This window comes from Elgaria multicarinata, chromosome 8 (assembly GCF_023053635.1).
Source record: "Elgaria multicarinata webbii isolate HBS135686 ecotype San Diego chromosome 8, rElgMul1.1.pri, whole genome shotgun sequence".
Taxonomy (NCBI): Eukaryota; Metazoa; Chordata; class Lepidosauria; order Squamata; family Anguidae; genus Elgaria; species Elgaria multicarinata.
The window spans coordinates 56,358,379-56,378,102 of NC_086178.1; the positions used below are offsets into that span (position 1 = coordinate 56,358,379).

General features: G+C 46.7%; 1 protein-coding gene across 2 annotated transcripts in view; it reads left to right on the forward strand.

Annotated features, from left to right (window-relative positions):
• The window catches only part of LDB1 (LIM domain binding 1), a 70,831-nt gene extending 57,021 nt beyond the window's left edge, over window positions 1-13,810 (forward strand). The window contains exons 3-11 of one of the 2 annotated variants that reach the window (XM_063132515.1): window positions 802-846; window positions 2,532-2,607; window positions 2,848-2,950; window positions 5,614-5,786; window positions 5,968-6,090; window positions 7,214-7,297; window positions 8,103-8,226; window positions 8,718-8,866; window positions 11,148-13,810. In XM_063132515.1, the coding sequence (XP_062988585.1) occupies window positions 802-846; window positions 2,532-2,607; window positions 2,848-2,950; window positions 5,614-5,786; window positions 5,968-6,090; window positions 7,214-7,297; window positions 8,103-8,226; window positions 8,718-8,866; window positions 11,148-11,378 (1,108 nt within the window). In that variant the 3' untranslated portion in view covers window positions 11,379-13,810. The remainder of the gene's footprint in view (window positions 1-801; window positions 847-2,531; window positions 2,608-2,847; window positions 2,951-5,613; window positions 5,787-5,967; window positions 6,091-7,213; window positions 7,298-8,102; window positions 8,227-8,717; window positions 8,867-11,147) is intronic. The other variant, XM_063132516.1, reaches the window with a different exon arrangement.
• The last annotated feature ends 5,914 nt before the right edge of the window (window positions 13,811-19,724 follow it).

A 19,724-nucleotide genomic window follows, 5' to 3' on the forward strand; every position in this document is an offset into this window, starting at 1 on the left:
CTTGTGGAATGGCATGCAAGATCTGGGATGCCTGAGCCAAGGATGGCTATCCCCAAGCATCCTAGGCACTGTATGAAAGCTAAGATCATTAGGTCTCTGCCACTACAGGTTTACAATCTAATTAAGATGAGATGATATACAGGGCAAGGGGGGAAATCTGTCAAATACTGAGCAGAAATAAGAAAATGAAAGTTATAAAAAGAACTTTCCCCAACCTGGTGCCCTCCAGATGTGTTGGACTACAGCACGTTGGCCATGCTGGATGGTAATGGTGGTGGCTATGAGTCAATACATCTGGAAAGCACCAGATTGGGGAAAGCTGTTAGAAAGAATTAGTGAAAAAGAAGGGTCAAAGAGCATCAAGGAAAGGAAAATAATACAGATCAAGGTAGGAAATGAAAAAGAGAACAGTTTTTTAGAAGTACTTAAAAAGTAGATGAGGAGAAGAAGCCAGGTGGATATTGAGACAAAGGAAATTGCATGCAGCACAAGAAAGAGGACACAAGCAAGACACACTACACAAGGACAAGGATTTAGAAGGAGGCCACTATATGATGTGTGGAGAATGCAAAGAGAGGGGCATGAAAGAAAGTAAAGAATAGAAAGAGCGGAGAGAATTTAAAAGTAAGAGAAGCTTCAAACATAAAATGGAAGGAATAAGTGAATTATGAGGGAGCATAAAGAAGCATATTTCCCGTCCCTCTTCCAAAATTATCTCTCTGGGTTACACTCTGCATTGTAATGACATGGCCTGGCTGGGGCTTTGATTAATTTGTTCTCTACTGGCTTATTTCTCCACAGACCGACTCCTATGTATCCACCAACATACCTGGAGCCTGGAATTGGGTAAGAGTTTGCAGTGTTCTTCCTTCTGACAAGCAGAGTTGACAAGGGGAAAGGCAGGAGCAACATTTCCAGTGTGGTGGAAGTGATTTTGAGGAATCTTTTGCAGCACTATCAATACAGTTGTTTTCAGGGTAGAAGATGTGTGTTCAGACACTTCCATCATACCTGAAATGCTACGTATGCCTTCACCCAAACAGAACCATTAAATTAAAGATGCATGCTATATTTATGTATGCACTTTTGGGGAAGAGAAATTGCAGAATACATGCAAAACCCATTCCCCATTTTGATAGGAATCAGAAAAGGAATGTAAGGGTACTGCTTCCTCTGTGACATTAAAAAAAACTTAATGAATGTAAAAAACCTATTTATGTTATAAAATTGATTTTAAAAGTAATTTTACAAATTGAAGGACTTTTGAATGGGGTAATACACTTGGAAACCTACTAATGTATCAACTAGAAACAACAACTGAAGAGACATATTCCCCCCTCCCAATGAAAAGTGACAGAACTACCCTGTTAAGTTTTCCCAGCTTTTTAAAAATAATTATAAAATGTTACAGAAATCAGATAACCCTAGTAAGGATGAGATTAAAAGTTTTGTATTTAAAATAAAAATCCCAAATTAATCTATGAAGATCAGAAGGCCCTGGATGAATCAGTGTCAATACAAGAAATAACAGATACTATTAAAGTATTGAAAGATAAGGAAGTACCAGGGACACTTCTGGATGTGTACAGAATTCCCCATTTTGGTAGGAGACTGGATTCCCTTGTATACGGGATATGAAAGAAAGTGAAGTATAATGAAACGGAGAAGGAGGATCCAAGGTGTGTGTGTGTATGGAACTGCCCTCACCCTGCCTCATGGGTTCAAGGAAATCTATGCAAAGTAGTGCTCTGTGCTCCCAGGACACTTTCTGTGTAGGGCTGGAACATTTACAGCACCTTTCTATGCATTTTTACTTGGAAATGAGCCCTACTGAGTTCAATTGGGCAAACTCTCAGGTAGGTGGTTAAAGGATTGCAGTCCTCATTGGTTAAAACCATTTTAATCAACTAAAAATGTGCCTCTGATCTAATCAGATGGAATAGATTGTGTATTTTTTAAAAACAATTACAACAATTTCTAAAGGTGTTGCTTGCAGAGACATTCTTTTATTTGCTACCAATACTGTAGAAAGTTAAAAATATTTTTAGGCATCCCTTCTCACAGATACAAGGGTGACATGCAATAAACATGGATAAAATGAATCGTAACAACTATCAATGCCATAAAACAATCTAGAGGCAGCTAAAAAGAAGTGCAATAGACTAAACAATATACTAACTTTAAAATACATAGGCAAATAGTTACGTTTTCAGCTGGGGTTTCAAAGATGTGGTTAATGGCACATCTAGTAACATTGCATTTGAGCAATAATTACTACCACCACCACCCGGCCCCATCCCTCTTGGAAAATTCAAATGATCTAGTGGGTAGAAAGTTGGACATAGATGTGGGGAAGCTGAATTCACATCCCTGCTCAGCCCTTAAGTCACCGTATAGTACTAGAGGGTGAAGGGAAGGGGGCGTTCCCTGTCTGTAAAACTTGATAACAAAATAATAATACATTCTGCGCAATTAAACTTCCTGGATAAATGATTTGATTCACTGATTTGATTGCTATGGTTGACTGACAGGAGGCACACACCATATGGGAACCAGACAGACTACAGGATATTTGAGCTCAATAAGCGGCTGCAAAACTGGACCGAGGTATAGTTCTGCGGGTTCAGGGTGCTTGAATTGGGGGAGGGGTTGAGGGTAAATTCCATGTTTTTGAAGGTGGTGGGGGCGGGGCTACTGCCACCCTAGTAGGGGAGGGGAAAGGAGGCTGTCAACGGAGCCTCTTAAACCCATTTTTTTCTGGGCTGCCTTTGGAGTATTGTGGGTGGTAGGGTCTAGCTGAGGCTCTCCCATCCCCATAGGTAATGTTCCTCTCTTCTGTGCCTACAGGAATGTGACAATCTGTGGTGGGATGCCTTCACCACTGAGTTCTTTGAAGATGATGCTATGTTAACAATCACCTTCTGTTTGGAAGATGGACCAAAGAGATACAGTGAGTCCCAGGCTAGGGAGGGTCCTACAGGATGGCTGGTGTGCACCACTGTCTTGCATTCAGGAGCCAGTTTTCATTTAGGAAGGTGATGTTGCAAAGGGCTGGATGTTGAGCTGGGTGCTTCAAAGTAGCCCCTGTTTTCTCTGTGAGCTTGGGGGTCTGGTTCACAGTTGGTGTGGTTCCATCAGACTCCCTCATCTTTACAGTCATCATGAAGAGGAAACTCCAGAAGAATTGACTACCTAGTTCAGATGCTATGGGAATAATAGGGCAGTATCCAGTTGGACACTGGCTCTAATATAAACTATGTTGTACTAGCTTAAGGGACCTCTAGCGGAAAGCATTTAATAGTATTCAAGGTTTTTCTAGAGAATCATGTTGTGCCAACTAATGTTATTGGTGTTGTGAGAGAGATCCTTCACACTAGTGCAACATAATTTATGTTAGTTAGTGCTAATGTCTGAATGGATACCTCCTCTGGAATAATAATGGGAAAGGAACGTATACTATTTGCTCAGCTATAAAAACCCACCGTTCATTTTGCATCCCACAATTTCCTACAGCACCTGTGCAGGAGCCCAGTTATCTCCCTACAGAGACTTAGCCTCTGTGACCTTGCTTAGGCGCTCTGCACTCCCCCTCTGTGTACCTCTTCAAATGGCCTTGGAATTCTTGCCTCGAAACACGAAACCTGCCGGCGATGGAGCAGGGCAGGTTTTCCGACATTTCTGCTGGTTGAAATTTCTCTTGATTTTCCTCCATTATAGTTACATGCTCCATTATTCAAAATGGATTTGGAATGCTTCCTAGATTCAGATACAGCTAGGTTACTAAAGCAACACCATTTCCCCAACATCCCAATTTGTATGAAGCAAATGCTCCATTTGCTTGACTCTTCCTCCCCCTCCCCCTACTTCCAAATCAAGCACCTGGTTAGATTTTCCTTTTGGATACCTTCCAAATTGACTAAAAAAAAAAAAAGTGAGATAGTAATGCCTTTGAAATGTTTCATCCCTATTTGGGAAGATCCAGTACTTCTTCCAAGATACTTCTTAGTTTCCCACTAAGGAAGTGGCAAGCTTCAGGATCAGAATGGTCAAGATTTATTTATTTTGTTTAGGGATTTAAAATATTTCTTGGCTGCCTTTCATGCACCCAGGGCCATTGCCCGCCCCAAATCTATTTCTCATCGCCCGAAGTGTCCATTGGTGCCAATAGAATTCCCCCCCCACCCTGCTTAGCTGCCATACAGGGGGAAATTTTCAAGGGTGTGTGTGTTGCAGCTATGGAAGGAAAGATTAAGCTCCTCCCCATATGCTGCAACTCACAAGTCTACGGAGTGGCAATTAAGCTGAGGGGGGAAAACCCATTGATGCCAAGTGGATGCTTTTTCTAAGTTCACTTGCCCTGCAAAGGGAGTAATTTCCTGGTGGAGCCACAGTTGGGGAGGGAGAATTAACCCTCCCCTTCCTGTGCACGGTGTCTCCTCCACATGGCAATGAAGCTTAGAACAAAATCTTCCATTAATGCCAATGGAAAGAGTGGACCCTGTATCTTCAGAGGGCATAAAAACACACCTACACTCACCACTGTATACATCCTATTCTGGAAGACAGGCAACTAGTTTCAAGATGAGAATGTGCATTATTTAGGGTAATCTGACCTATCCTCAATTTCACCTAGAGACACGGGTTGCAATGATGAGTAGGCCTTAGAAGCAGAGCTTCTTGGAGGCCCAATGATTACAGTACCTGGCAATGACCATAGCGACTCCATTATTGTGTGAGCTCAGTGGCCACTCCCATCACCTGTTCTCTCCCACCCTGCTGCCAAGCTGTGCCTAGAAGGCTGTCTGCCTGGCCCTGCATTGCTGCCAGTCTCTTACGTGCCCAGGGCAGAGCAGGGCATGAGTAGGCAGTGCTGACCAGAGCCACGCAGCTGAATGTGCCTGCCCTACAATCTTAATCATGCCATCCTCACCACCAACATACATAAATTGGGTGGGGTGCTGGCATTATTAAGCTGGGGGCACTAAGGAATTCGGATGTGCATCAGTCAGCACCATTTCCCTCACTTCAAGGCAAGGACTGGAGGGTGGGTAGCCCTACAGGGTAAGCTAGTTCAGGTGTGTGGTCCTTGGTTCCCCAGTCACTGCCACTATTATTGATAGGCCAGCAGCAAGTCTTCAAGTAAGCTAGTGGGGGGTATGGGCAGCCTTCCCAGAGCCCTTCAAAATCTAATTCCATGCCTGCTCTACATTTTGGTTTAAATACTTCCTCTGCTGCCTTATTATATTAGCTTTCATCTAGGGCAAATATGCTCCTGGAGTGGCTTAGAGACAGTCTCTGTCTGCTGATTTACAATAAAAAAAGCCATGACACACAAGGAAAAAGGAATGGGGAGGGAAGAGGAAAAAATAAGTCTTTCAGCAGGGCTGGGGGAATGGCCCCGCTCATCTCCCTTAGCTCAACCTGCTGGAATGGCTGCCAGTGGTGACAGTTAAGAGAGGAGGAGCCTTCGTGCAGGTGGTCCTCAGCTGGGCTGATAGAATAGCCTTGCTTTCCCCTCTCATCTTCTGCCCATCCCAGTAGTAATCCTGAACCTGCAGTGCAAAGTCTGAAATGTAATTGTTTTTTGTCTCCCCTTCCTTCCGCTGTGTGTAGCGATTGGCCGCACCCTGATCCCTCGCTACTTTCGGAGCATCTTTGAAGGGGGTGCTACTGAGCTATATTATGTCCTCAAGCATCCGAAGGAGTCCTTCCACAACAACTTTGTGTCGCTCGACTGTGACCAGTGTACCATGGTCACGCAGCATGGCAAGCCCATGTTCACCCAGGTGAGAGTGTAGCAGTGTTCCCCTACCCCACCCGGCTGCCTGCATTGAATTGCTTCTGAGAGCAATTCCTCGTGGATCCCTGTAAAGTGCCCCTGTTTGGAAGGGAAGAGGTGGGCTGTTTACAGCGTGAAGAAGGCTTCCCTGAGCCTCAAGGCCATTTGCTTGCTTTTCTCTTGGCCAGGTGTGTGTGGAGGGTCGCCTCTACCTGGAGTTCATGTTTGATGACATGATGAGGATAAAGACGTGGCACTTCAGTATCCGGCAGCACCGGGAGCTCATTCCCCGCAGCATCCTTGCTATGCATGTGAGTCCAGTGCTCTGCACCAGTCATGGAACTTGCTTGACTTGATTTAAGCAATTATGCAGGTAGAATCTTGGATTCCAGACCTCATCGCTGGGAGGATGATCTGAGAGAGAGCTTCTCAGCCTGAGCTAACAGTTACTTTTACAGGACGCAGAGTGAAGTTTTTGGTTGCATTTTGGAGAACAAGAAAGTGAGTGAGATAAGGTGAAATAAGCCTGTTCAGGTTGCCCAGCAGGATGCTAATTTACCAGATGCGCTAGAGGGCACTGTTGAACTATATCAGAAGTATCACACAGCTTCTCTCTGTAGTCAGATGCATTCTGTTATTTGTGCTTGCTTTGTGTTATTGAGGTTCCCCCCCCCCATCATCATCATCATCATCATCATCATCATCATACACACACACACACACGCGCGCACACACACACACACACACACACACACACAGAGTTGGTTCTTGAGACTTGCATCTTTGTAAACTGACCTCCTCAGGGCCTAGGCCAGCAGCTGTTGCAGAAATGGATTTAGGATTCCACCCTGCAAATTCTAGACCCTAGATTGAATGCCATACTTGAAGTTTTTGTTCAGATTTAGGATTATTTTTTTTAAAAAAAAGTTTATTTAAGATTTACACCCTGTTTTTCAGTTAAAGTGACATACAATAGAGTAAAACAAAATACAGATAAAGACAAACACTTGAATTACATCATCAGTTAAGAAGATAGCATTCCTCCCCTCCCCTCAAAAGACGATGTTTGACCATCTGCATAGGTTTGACGGCACAAAATCCATGGAGGTAAAAAGCCCTGATTGTTTGCCTGTGCAGTCACATAGCCTTCCTGCCCTCCTTTGCTGCAGGCATCCCTTAACTGGAGCTGATACCTTGTCACAACAGTGGCAAAGGAACTGAGTGGGAAGGTGCTCATCCTGTCCCTCCAAGCATGCAGATAATTTAAAAAACGGTCTCTGTTTAAAAACCAGCCACCCTGGTTTGGTCTCCCCTCCCCTATGCTGTAAAATGTTCAAAGGATGAAACTTCTGGTGCTTGACATGCACAATATTTCCCAATGCCCCATATTCTTGTTTGACTCTTCCATTTCTCTCCCTAACATTCTCGCTCCAGGCACAAGATCCCCAGATGCTGGACCAGTTGTCCAAGAACATCACCCGGTGTGGACTTTCAAACTCCACGCTCAACTACCTCCGAGTAAGTGCCCATGAGGCTATGGAGTGAGCTCTGTAGTACACCTTCCTTTTAGTCTTCAGAAAGAAGAAGGAAGCCCACCTTTCCAAAATGGCATTGGGGGGAAATAAAGCTACTATGTATATATTGTCAGGATATAGATTAACATAATTTTATATCTCGCAAGCTGCCTCAAGCTTCAGAGGAGATGGGGTAAATTAAAAAAAAGCAAGCCTATTTCTCACTAGCTGGCCCTTCTCCAAAGTAGCAATTCAGAGAGCTGGTAGGACATCGAGCTGCACCTCCATGGCTTTGTGAAGAGCTGAATCCTAGCAAGACACAGGTACATGCAAAGAAGCCTGGGCTCAGAAAGAGCAACAGGAAAAGTAGATTTGAGGGTTGTGCAAAGGAATGCAAATTCGTGTAAATTCAATCGACTTGGTGGCACTGGCCCTAGACAAAAAAAAATACAAAATGCCCCAATACCAGACTGTGCCCATGGGTGCACAGAAAAACCTGAGCATTCTGTGTCTAGTTTACAACTCATGTCTGGAAGCTGTCTTCCTACCTGTGGATGCCCACTTAACAAAGAAGGGCAAAGACTGAAGTTGGGAGTGCGCCTTACCATGTGACCACAGCATCCAGACACTGGGGGATGGCTCAGAGTGTCTCTCCGTTTCTCAGGTTAACCTGCCTCCAGGTTCAGATAAGTTCCCATGGACCATTGTCTGCTTAAGTCATAATGAACTGGTTACTCTTTAAGGGCCACAAAATTCTGTTGTTGTTTTTCAAAATCTTAACTCTTTCTCCTTCTCCATCCTCCTACCAGCTTTGTGTAATCCTAGAACCAATGCAGGAGTTGATGTCGCGGCATAAGACCTACAGCCTCAGTCCCCGGGACTGCCTCAAGACTTGCCTCTTCCAGAAGTGGCAGCGCATGGTAGCGCCACCAGGTGAGAGTTTTGCAGAGTGGTCCTGGCTGTTCTGATAAAACAGGAGTAGGCAACCTCTGGATGTTTGGGACTGCAGTTCCCATCAGCCAGCGGACAGGGATTCTGGGAGCCGTAATAGAGCATCCTGTGGCTTAAGCACCAAGTCAGATGCATTGCCTATGAAGCCCACCAGAGGGTGGCAGAGGAATTGCTCTTCTATGCTTGCAACTCCTAGTAGAGTCTGGACCGTGGGAGGTCATACCTGTCTTCATGAATGCATCATGGAGCCAGAATTTCTGCCACTGGGTATACAAAACAAATGAAGCACCTGGCATGTGAGAAGTGGGGTTTGTGGAGGCAGCTTCTAGGCAAGGTACCTGTGCATCAAGTTTCGGGGAGAGCATACAGCCTAGCAGACGAGTTGCTGTTTGTGGCAATCGGGGACCCAGGTGTCTTCTTTTACTGGGGTGCAGATGTCTCACCAACATTCCCTTTTGCTCACACCTCCCCAGCTGAGCCTGCACGTCAGCAACCCAGCAAGCGCCGGAAAAGGAAGATGTCGGGAGGCAGCACCATGAGTTCCGGCGGTGGCAACACCAACAACAGCAACAGCAAGAAGAAGAGCCCGGCCAGCACCTTCGCCCTCTCCAGTCAGGTACCTGTAAGCATCCCCTTTTCATTCTCTCTTGTCATTTCAACCTGAGAACTCCTCCTGCATGGGACTCGGTTCCATGCAGCTGGAGCAGCCTCAGAAATGCCAGGCAGCGCTCCCTATGGCAGGGCTGGCCAGGCCTCGAACTGGTGGGATCATCTCCTCTATTTTTTACTAGAACCTTGTGGTCTGTCAGCCAGAGCTGGATGCAAAATAATGGCTTGGGCTGGTAGACTTGTGCTGAGGATTCGGGGGAAAGGATGCGTCTGAGCATATAGAATCATAGAATAGCAGAGTTGGAAGGGGCCTACAAGGCCATCTAGTCCAACCCCCTGCTCAATGCTCAGCCCAGGAATTTATGGTTGGTACCAGAACCATGCTTTCAGACAAAAAACCACTCTTGGTTTTCCCCCAAGCATTATTTTTCAGCCATCTAATTCAGGGTGGGGAGAGCTTTTTATTCGCCACTGTCGTTAGACAACTGGGAGGCAGAAACGTCTTCTAATCTTCTGCAAAGGAGTTGTAGCTCAGTGCTAGAGCCCATGTTTTGCATGCAGAAGGTCCAAGGTTCAATCTCTGGCATTTCCAGGTAGGGCTAGAAAAATTCCTGCCTGAAACCATGGAGAGCCTCTGCCAGTCAGTGTTGACAATGCTGGGCTAAATGGACCCATAAAGCAGCTTCCTATGTTCCTAAATCATCCAGAGATCTACCAATAGATTCCAATCTACCCTCTGCCCTCCTCTGCCTTACAGCATAACTGGGGCTAGATGGCTTAATCTGTTCCTTAGTGCCACGGCTGGCTTGAAGTTACCAAGAACATTTGGGGGCACAGTTTGGTCCCTATTGTTGCCACAGCTGCATCTTCTGTGACCAGCTTCTGTGATCTTGGGGTGCAAACTGCCCCCTCACTATGCTGCCTATGTTCAGCCATAGTCCAAGGGCAAGGTCTCTCCACTTGAGCTAACAGTAGGCCTTGAGCCATCCAGGTTGTCCTTCCTTGGGTCAGAATTGGAAGGCTGGGTCTCTCCGCTGTCCCAGTAAATCCTTGAACGTGTCAAATGGCCACCAGCACCCAAATTCATAGTAGAAAATGAGGAGCGACAGCAGAAATCTTCCAAGTAGGGGGGCCCAGCAGATTGGGAAGGCAGTAGAGCAGTCTCCCCCAGCCTGGAGCCCTGCAGATGGGCTGGGCTGGAACTCACACCATTTCCAGCAAGCATAGCTAGGGTGGGCAGTATTGATGGGAGTTATAGTTCAGCTACAGATGTCGCAAGTGCCTGACTGGGTCTGGGCGGTCAACGGACCCTCCCATGTCCTCCCCCTGGACCCAGTCATGTGCTCCTGGTGTGAGCACAGACCCTGTTTGAGCACCCAAGAGGTCCCTAGAGTGCTTGGTAGCCGCCCGTCCTTTGCACCAAAATAACACAAAATTCCTCCTCCTTTGTCTATGGCAGCTGTAAAGGCAAGAATGGATTGGTGGGAGATTCAGGACAAATAAAACTAAGTACTTCTTCACACAGCACATAGTTAAATTGTGGAACTCACTACCACAAGATGTAGTGATGGCCACCAATTTGGATGGCTTTAAAAGGGGTTTTGGATAAATTCCTGGAGGAGAAGGCTATCAGTGGCTACTAGCCCTGATGGTTTTGTGCACCAGTTGCTGGGGAACATGGGAGGGAGGGTGCTGTTGCACCATGTCCTGCTTTGATTGGTCCCTGGCCAACAGCTGGTTGGCCATTGTGTGAACAGAGGGCTGGACTAGATGGACCCTTGGTCTGATCCAGCACGGCTCTTCTTATGTTCTTTGCCCTTGAGTAAATGGGGCCTTTATGGCCGCCATTGACACAGCGGGAGAAGTGCGCACTTTACAGAGGCTCCAGAAATTGCGCAATTAGTGGCCTCTATTGATGTGGGGGGAGGGGAATGTGCAATTTTGGCAGGAGGACAAGTGACTGCCAAGAGCTCACCAGGCCAAGCCGAGCCTCAGAAGAGGCCCACACAGCCTGGTGAGGAGGCGTCGATGACAATGACAACAGGGTGAGTGCGCACTGAGGTGGACGCGGGCCAGTTCACCCTCCTCTAAGTTCAACACATCTGGAGAGCGCCAGGTTGGGGGAGACTGGAATAGAAGCTAGAGGCAGGCAGAGCAAGAGAAACTGGGGCCGTCCCCGGAGGGCAGGGGAGGCCACGTCCTTGTTGTGTGACCACTGGTTCCCCGGAGCCTCGTGGTGTCAGTCGGGGCAGTCTCCACCTCGATTATGTTTCGGGACCCTCTTCCCTCCTCAGGATGTGATGGTGGTGGGCGAGCCGACCCTGATGGGTGGGGAGTTTGGTGACGAGGACGAGCGCCTGATCACGCGGCTGGAGAACACGCAGTTTGACGCGGCCAATGGCATTGACGACGAGGACAGCTTCAACAACTCCCCCGCGTTGGGCGCCAACAGCCCCTGGAACAGCAAGCCCCCCTCCAGCCAGGAGAGCAAGTCTGAGAATCCAACGTCGCAAGCATCGCAGTAAAGGCCCCCCCACCCACCCGCCTGCTGCCCAGCCGGGCCTTGACCTGACTTGGCTGGTGCCCCCACGGACTGAGTCGAAACCGTTCTACCTGGACAATTTGTGAAGAAGCGTGGCTGGCTGGCTGGCGAGGATAGGGGCCGATGGGCACTGCAGCACCAGCCTGCCGGCCTGCCCGCCTCCGGTTGGCCCGGCCACCACTCCCTGCGGTCTGCACTCTTGGCTGTGCCCATTCGGGCAGACTTGGGGCCCTGGGCCTGGTGGAGCCTGGATCTCCTTCTAGCTCCAGCAGAGTTTTAATTCCTTTTCCTTCCCCACCCTACCCCATGCATCCACAGCCCCAGACACCACCAGCGGCACTGCTGTGGGATGGTGTCCTGTGTTCATTATGCAGCCCTAGGGAGCCAGGCAGCTTTGCTTGATTGGCAGGGAACACCTCCAGAGGGAGGCGGGGCCAAGTGCTTAAGGCGATGTCACAGAACCGCCGGCCTGATCGCATTTTATCAGTCTAGTTCCGTATTTGGTCTCCAGGGGGCTCCCTTCTAGCAGGAAAAGGAGACACCATTATGACTCGCACTGGGGGCAGCTAGGACCCTCGTGGGATGGGTCTTGAGCAGTCCCTCCTGCCTGCTGCAAGTGTGGCAGTGCAATTGCTCCTGTGTAGCCAGAAGAACCCAGAAAGCCAACCTAAGGGGTGGGGGTGGAGGGGGGCTTTGACACTTCCTGGAATATGCTTAAAACTACCCTGCAGTGGACATGGAAGGGCCCAAGTCCCTTTCCGTCTGACCTTTGGGCATTGGGCCAACCTTCTGCCCTGGCTGCTCCTACCGAAAACTGCAATCCTGACCCTCTCCCCACCACCACCACCACCACCCGGATTTTGTTTTATTTTTTGTTTTTTTAAAAAAAATATTATTAAAATTGTAAGTTTTAAAAAAAAAGAAAAGAAAGAGAGAATCTGCCCTCCCTCCCTATTTTCCCCAATCCTGATTTTTGTACAGGCTTGTCTACCAATTGGGAGTCTTGGTTTTTATATACAGTTCCGAGAGCTTCAAACCAAGGAGAGACTTTGCAGACTTCCTTTATATGATCCTTTGAGGACAGCATGGCTGCCCGACTTTGCCCCCTCTGTGTAACGTGTGTGCTGCTCCCCCTGCTCCCCCCTCCTCTACCAACCCCACCCCCCTTTCGGGTTTGTGTACTTCGTGCTTGTATATTTCCGCGCTGTAGGCCGTGTGTATGATACTGTTCTTTCACTGTGTTCTCACTAATGCAGCTGCCCGCCCCTCTCCTTGCCCCCCCCCATTAGGTGGTTGGGGGTGATTGATGGGCATCCTTCTTGGTAGGCACGAGAATTTAGAGGGTGGTGCCACCAGATTACAGCATTGCGGAACGTGGGGGACAGGGTTGACAGCAGGACCTCTTAAGAAACACAGCCTGGAGATGGGGAGAACGGGTGTTTCGTAAAGATGGAGGGTCGTTTCCTCCGTGATGGAGTGATGCTCTGGGGAATCCATTTCACAACCAGACCCATCCTCTTTGGGATGGGGAGCGACAGGCCTTGCCAAGCCCCCAAGGAAACAGGAGCTGCTCCTAAACCCACCCACCCTGCTCTCCAGTGTTTTGATGTCACTCTTGTTCAGCATTTCCTGCTTGAGTTTTGTTCTGTGCTCCTTGGGGAGAAGGTCCTTTTATATCACCGAGGCCTAGAAGCAACCTTGTGTAAGCCATGGCTTTCTGCCTTTGCGAGGGATGTACAGAGAAGCTTAGGTATTTTGGCCACTTCATGGCACAGACTTGATGGTGAGGGTTGGGGCATTTAGGGGACGCTGTCTGGACCGTCGTGACAACAATCCCCTTTGCCTTGCTTAAGCTGTTTCTCCCACCTGTTCCTTAACTGCAAGGATATTTTCTGTAGCAGGGTCGTTGCCATCCAGTGGCCCTAGAGCTGGTGTTTCTGGCCTCTTGTTGCTCCACGGCGGTTTGTTTGCTACTACAGCATGGATTTTCATCTGAGCCATGCTCTGGAGTCCCAGAAATTCTCCCCTCCTCTGGAAGAGCCCAGCTGGATCAACCTGAAACATCTTAGGGAGGTGGGGGGCAGGCTGGTCACTTTTGTGTTACTGGGCCCAAATGCTCCCATCCTGCTTGGCCCCTTGGGAGCAGGCAGTACAGCAGGCAATACTATCATTTACAGGGCATTTTTTTTTCTGTATCCTTTTTGTACTTAAAGATACGAGTGTCACGTCCCCCATTGCTGTGGCTCGGCATGAACTGGTGACGTGTACTCTGTCTCCTCTTCCCCACCTTTACCCTTCCCACATACCACCTACCCCTTACCCCCCACCTCGGGGCACTGTAAAGCCTTTTTTTTTTTTTGCATAGTTTGTGCCATTTATGGTCATGTATGGTACCAATAAAACAACTTTTCGGTTTGGCTCTCTCCTTCCAAAGTCATTTCTCATCTGGATCTTGAGGAAGGGGACCCACTCCCCCACGCCAAGTCCAGCCCTTCAGTGTCCCTTGCTTAGCCTGGCAGGAGGGGCTGTGGCTGAGTGACAGAGCACATCCTTTGCATGGAGAAGGTCCCACGTTCAATTGCAGCATCTCCAAGTAGGGCTGGGAAAACTCCCGCTTGAATCCCTGGAGGCCGTCAATGACGACAGGACTAGGCTAGATGGACCCATGGTCTGACTCAGTATAAGGCAGTTTCCTACGTTCGTGTGATATCTTCAAGGATGAGCTCTTGTTCCCTGATGCCCGCAACTCCCGATCTTAAATTACCCTCCTCCTCTCCCACTTCCCCTCCCATTTCTACAGAACTGTGTTAGTCAACAGAGAATGCATTCTGGAATCTGCACACACCAAGCAACAAAGAACTAATGGGCATATCTCTGAGTCACAGAAAAGGTCCAGCAGATGAAAGACAAATGTTCTTGTGTGGAAGGGGAAAGCTGAGCCTTGTTCTTCCTACATCTGCAAGAGGGAGGCAGCTGAGAGTGCCTGCCTTTGCGACCCACTCACGATTGTACTGTCAACTGCTCTATAGAAGATAGGATAGGCAACAGCCTAGTAGCTGCTGTTTGAATGTCAAAGCACTTAGAAACCTGGAATAGGGTTGGTAGTTGCAGCTTTTTACCTGCAGCAGTAGAATGCCCTGTGTTACTAACCTGAGCAATCATCGTCAATTTCATATGCGGGCAGAGAAGAGGAAAAGACCTGTTATTTCAGGCTGACTTAAAGGTAGTACGTGCTTTGCATTGGAAAGACATGATAAGAGGCCATTCTTCTCATTGCTCTGCATAGTCCTGGGTAATAGTGTATCAGCTGCCAGGGTCACCAGCCAAGGCCTCTTAGAGCATTACATTTGCCTGGATGTATTTTCAAAGTGGAGGGGGCGGGGGAGAATGCTACCAGTAAATAGCCACATTTTGTTTCTTTGTAATGCTGGGAAGGTGAGGCCCATTTTGAGACCCGCGTTTGCAAAATCTTTGAAAGACGCAGGTCATGTCTCGTATGTGGAACTGACATTTCCAACATTGCAAAAGCACAAGGCTTTAGCTGCACTCTTGCTCCTCCTGCCCATACAAATTTTAAAAGTAAAGAGGGGAAGATGGTGTCAGAAGAGATCCTTGGCGCACCCAACAGCCCCACACAGCTACAATTATTATTATTATTATTTATTTATATAGCACCATCAATGTACATGGTGCTGTACAGAGTAAAACTAGGCTACTCTTCCTGCTCAAGCCTAGCCCGGCTTGTTATCAGTTGTTGAGCCCCATCATAAATGGTTGGGCAGCACAGGCACGGAAGAAGCCGGCCTCCTGGAAGTTGAGATATTTATTGCTTTACATTTTATGTGGCAGACCCGCCCTAAGGACGCCCCGACTGTTTTCCTGTCAGGATTATTCTTTGTGGTTCTGTAAGAATCCGGAACTTGTAAGGGAGGGGAAACAGACCTCTGTGCTATTGTTCTGGCATCAGTCAAGTTTCTGGCCTCCTGGTGCCTTGGCTCTTGTCCCAGTCGTAGGCAACTACAGGCCTCAAGATGGAAAAAGCCCACACCGGTGGGTCTGTTCTACAGCAGTTTGAAGCCATGCGCTTAGGACTGTGCTCTTGGGTGAGACCAAGAAGAGGGTGAGCAGTCGTTCATGTTGTGAATTGCCTTATTACATGAGCAAAGGATATAGGGCCGAACAAGTCCTGGCATAGATGGAATTGGCTCAGGTTACTTGTTTATTTCCTCAATGGTATGAGCAGCCAAAAAGTGACTTTTTGGCTGGATATCTGAACTCCCCCCCCCCCCCATAAAACCATGATGGGTTACTTAAAGTCCAGTAGGAAGGGACTGGAGTGTGGAATAAAAACTATCTTTTGTGTTGCTTGTCAGCTACTTTTTCTGTTCCTGACAGTGTTCTGATGTGGCACTATGAAGCTGGAGGGAGATTTGGTAGCTATTGGAAGGGGCGGCATGTTCTACAAACATATCAGTAATGACAAAATGTACGTGGTCATGCTCCACAAGTTTTCTTTCCTACAACGCATTACTGCAGTGAGACAGGAGTGAAGGAAGGCTAATACCAAGCAGGGAAGGGCTGGTTTTGCTCATGTTATGGGTGCCTGTCAAGGAGACACAGGGGCAACAGCGTTGCTTCACTGAAGAAGATCTGACAAATTCCTTAATCTACTTTCTCCCTTTAACCTAAAAGGGAGGAGGGCGGTTGACCCTGTGCCACAGAAAGTTATGTGGATGGACCCGGAAGGCACCTGAGAAAGAAGAGACAGTTTTTGTGCGGGCAGTGCTGTGTTTCCACAGGCAGTTGCACAGGGATAATCCCCTTCCCAGCCACCGGATGCCTCTAGCCACAGATGCCCTTAGAAATTCATACCCACTGAGGATGCTGGACAAAATAACTTTCTTCCTGCCCTGAACCCAGGTCAACCTGCTCTATAAAGTGATCAGATACGTGCTGACTTTGCTCTAGGGTACAGAGGGAACTTTTTGGGTAGGCTTCAGCAGGAGTGGGCAAGCTGGCTTTCCAGATGTTTTGGCCTACAACTCCCATCATCCCTACCTCCAGCAGTGCTGGCTTGGGTTGATGAGAGTTGTAGGTCAAAACATCTGGAGGGCCACAAGTTGTCCACCCTTACCTATTACTAGACCCGGAGTCTTCAAAGCGTAACAGAAAACACATTCTAAGTATGGACCACTTCTGATGTTGCTTTTCAAAAGCTGATGTGTCACTTACATGCTTTACTTACTTTATTATGTATTTATACCCCAATTTTCAGCCAAGATTGAGGTGGCTTCTAATTAAAATCCACATGGAGGTGCAATAAAAGTTGAGATAGGGTGTGTGTGTGTGTGTGTGTGTGTGTGTGTACCAAGGTTCTTTCCAGAGAGATGGGACAGAAGAAGCTGCATATGTATTCAGGGGACAAGTGATGGTAAAGGTGTCAAACCACAGAAGAATCCTTTCCCTTGGTCATAGTTATCTAAGAGATGGGCTAGCATTTCTCCCATGATATTGCAATGAGTACACACAGATACCTATTTAATATGTTAAGAAATACAACTAGATTGTGAAATGTGTATCTTTCTGCATTGAAGTGTTCCTAAAGCAAAATACAAATACACGGGTTGGAGAAGGAATGCAAGCCATTTAGAAGGGTAAGAACACATCTTCATCCTTAACATTTAAGAAGCACATTTTACATTTTTAAAGTGAGTTACATTATCTCTGTATAATCTGATGGCATCCTATGCATTATGCAACACTAGAAAATGTTTTGTTTACCAAGATGTTTTATAATACGTTTCTCATATTAGGGATCCTTACAGGACTGTTATACGAAGAACAATTGTTCTGAAAGCTCTGTTGCACTCCCTGATCAATGACACGTTGTCCTTTGGATTCTATAGGGTGATCCTTGGAGGATGGCTCCGCCTTTCAGGGTGTGGACTAGATAGCCTTTGGGGTCCCACCAATTCTGAATCTGTGGTTCTCTGAAGATAACCCATTCCAACTGGACCTGAAACCAAAATGAAACATGTCATTGCAGGGATGGCTTAGTGATCGAATGAACATGGTGTGTTACATGCAGGGTCTTTCAAAGGAGAAGCGACCCGTGATATCAGCACAAGCTCCATCCCTAAATGAGAACTGTGTGGCCTTACTCTCCTCCACTGGCTGCCCATAATGTTCTTGCTTCCTGTTTGTGTTCTCATGTGTAGCTAATCTCTGCAGACGTCAGCCTCACCCACTGCAAAAATAAACAGCACCCTGGTGATTAAGAAATGTTAAAATAATTACAAGTCCAGTAATAACAGAAAAGTAGCCTTTGTGTTTGTCTTTAAGTACACGCAGCCATATATATATATATCGATCGATGTGCCTTACACAACTGTTGTAAGGATTATTGGGATTATGCATGTGAAACCCTATAAATAGAAGATATGATGTATTATTTGATTATGTATGTATTTAAAAGCGCGCGCGCACACACACACACACACACACACACACACACAGAAGGCTTTAGGGAAGTGAGTAGAGCCTGCTTACATTAGACAGGCTGTCACCATTGCACTGTACCTGCTGTAACCTATTGCCAGCCTCGATACTGGGGGAACTGTGGTATTTTTCTCTGCTCTGCTGAAAGGCCTTGCGCTTATGTGCACCAAGTTGAGCAGAGAAAAGAACATAAGAGGAGCCATGCTGGATCAGACCAAGGGTCCATCTAGTGCATCATTCTGCTCGCATAGTGGCCAAGTAGCTGCCCATGGAAAACCCACAAGCAGGTGACACAAGAAGTTGGTGGCTCTCAGCAGCATTCCCCGCATCTCTGGACAACAGCTGACGCCATGGCAGTCTGCGACTGGCCAGCAACCCAGCCATGCTAGCCACTGATGTTGGGCTTGAAAACTCATGCAATATTTGTTCTTTACGACCATAGGGGAATAAAGTTTTGTTTTAAAATGGATATTGTCTGTTTTTGTTTGTATGTTATGCTTTTTATGGTTTTAAATTTTGTATATTTTTTAATCTTCACTGTTTTTAACTTTTGTAAACCGCCCAGAGAGCTTCAGCTATGGGGTGGTATATAAATGTAAATAATAATAATAATAATAATAATAATAATAATAATAATAATAATAATAATAGGCAAAACCAATGAATACATGATAGGTTTGTTTGCAGGCTGGTTAATATGCTAGTCTAGCCTTCCCCAACCTGTTACCCTCCAGATTTCTGAACTATTGTTCACATCTGCCCCAGTCAGCATGGCCAATGGTCAGGAATTCTGGGAGTTGTAGTCCTAAATATCTGGAGAAGGCTGTGCTAGTCTGCAAGGGAGAGCAACTTTCCTTTACCAAGGAAAATTGCATAGGACTTAATAATTCTAAAATGGTTGAAATAGACCAGCTACTCTGAAACAAGTTTGAAAGAGATTGTATTCAACTAAAAGAAGAACATGTGAGTTTGAAATGTATTGGCAAAATTGCTGCTATTATTATTATTATTATTATTATTATTATTATTATTAGTAGTAGTAGTAGTAGTAGTAGTAGTCACACTGATGTATAGAGCATTTCACAAAGCCCTAATCTATACCAGCCATTTATTCCCAAATAATATTGAGGTTGTCCAGACCATACCACATGACGTTCACCTACTCCTGCGGTGATTCAGGGACGACCCGTCAGTTATTCAGGAATATCGCAGACTGCTTTTGCCACATTTTTTCAGCTCTCTTGCTATGTTTGTTTATTTATTTATTTATTTATTTATTACATTTATATACCGCCCCACAGCCGAAGCTCTCTGGGCGGTTTACAACAGTTAAAAATGGTAAACATTAAAAAGTATAAAAAAAAATTAAAACCATCAGAAACATAAAAACAGTATAAAAACAATAGCATCCATTTAAAAACAACAATTCTGGGGTCCATTAAAAACAAAGTTAACGTTGTTCAATGCTGTTAAAATGCCTGGGAGAAGAGAAAAGTCTTGACCTGGCACCAAAAAGATAATGTTGGCGCCAGGCGAGCCTCATTGGGGGGACAACCACTGAAAAGGCCCTCTCCCTTGTTGCCATCCTCCGAGCTTCCCTCGGAGTAGGCACTCGGAGGAGGACCTTAGATGTTGAACGCAGTGTACGGGTAGGTTCATGTCGGGAGAGCCGTTCCATCAGGTATTGTGGTCCCAAGCCATGTAGGGCTTTATAGGTTAAAACCAGCACCTTGAATTGGGCTCGGAAACATATAGGCAGCCAATGCAAGTGGGCCAGAATCGGTGTTATATGCTCAAACCTCCCTGTTCCAGCTATCAATCTGGCTGCCGC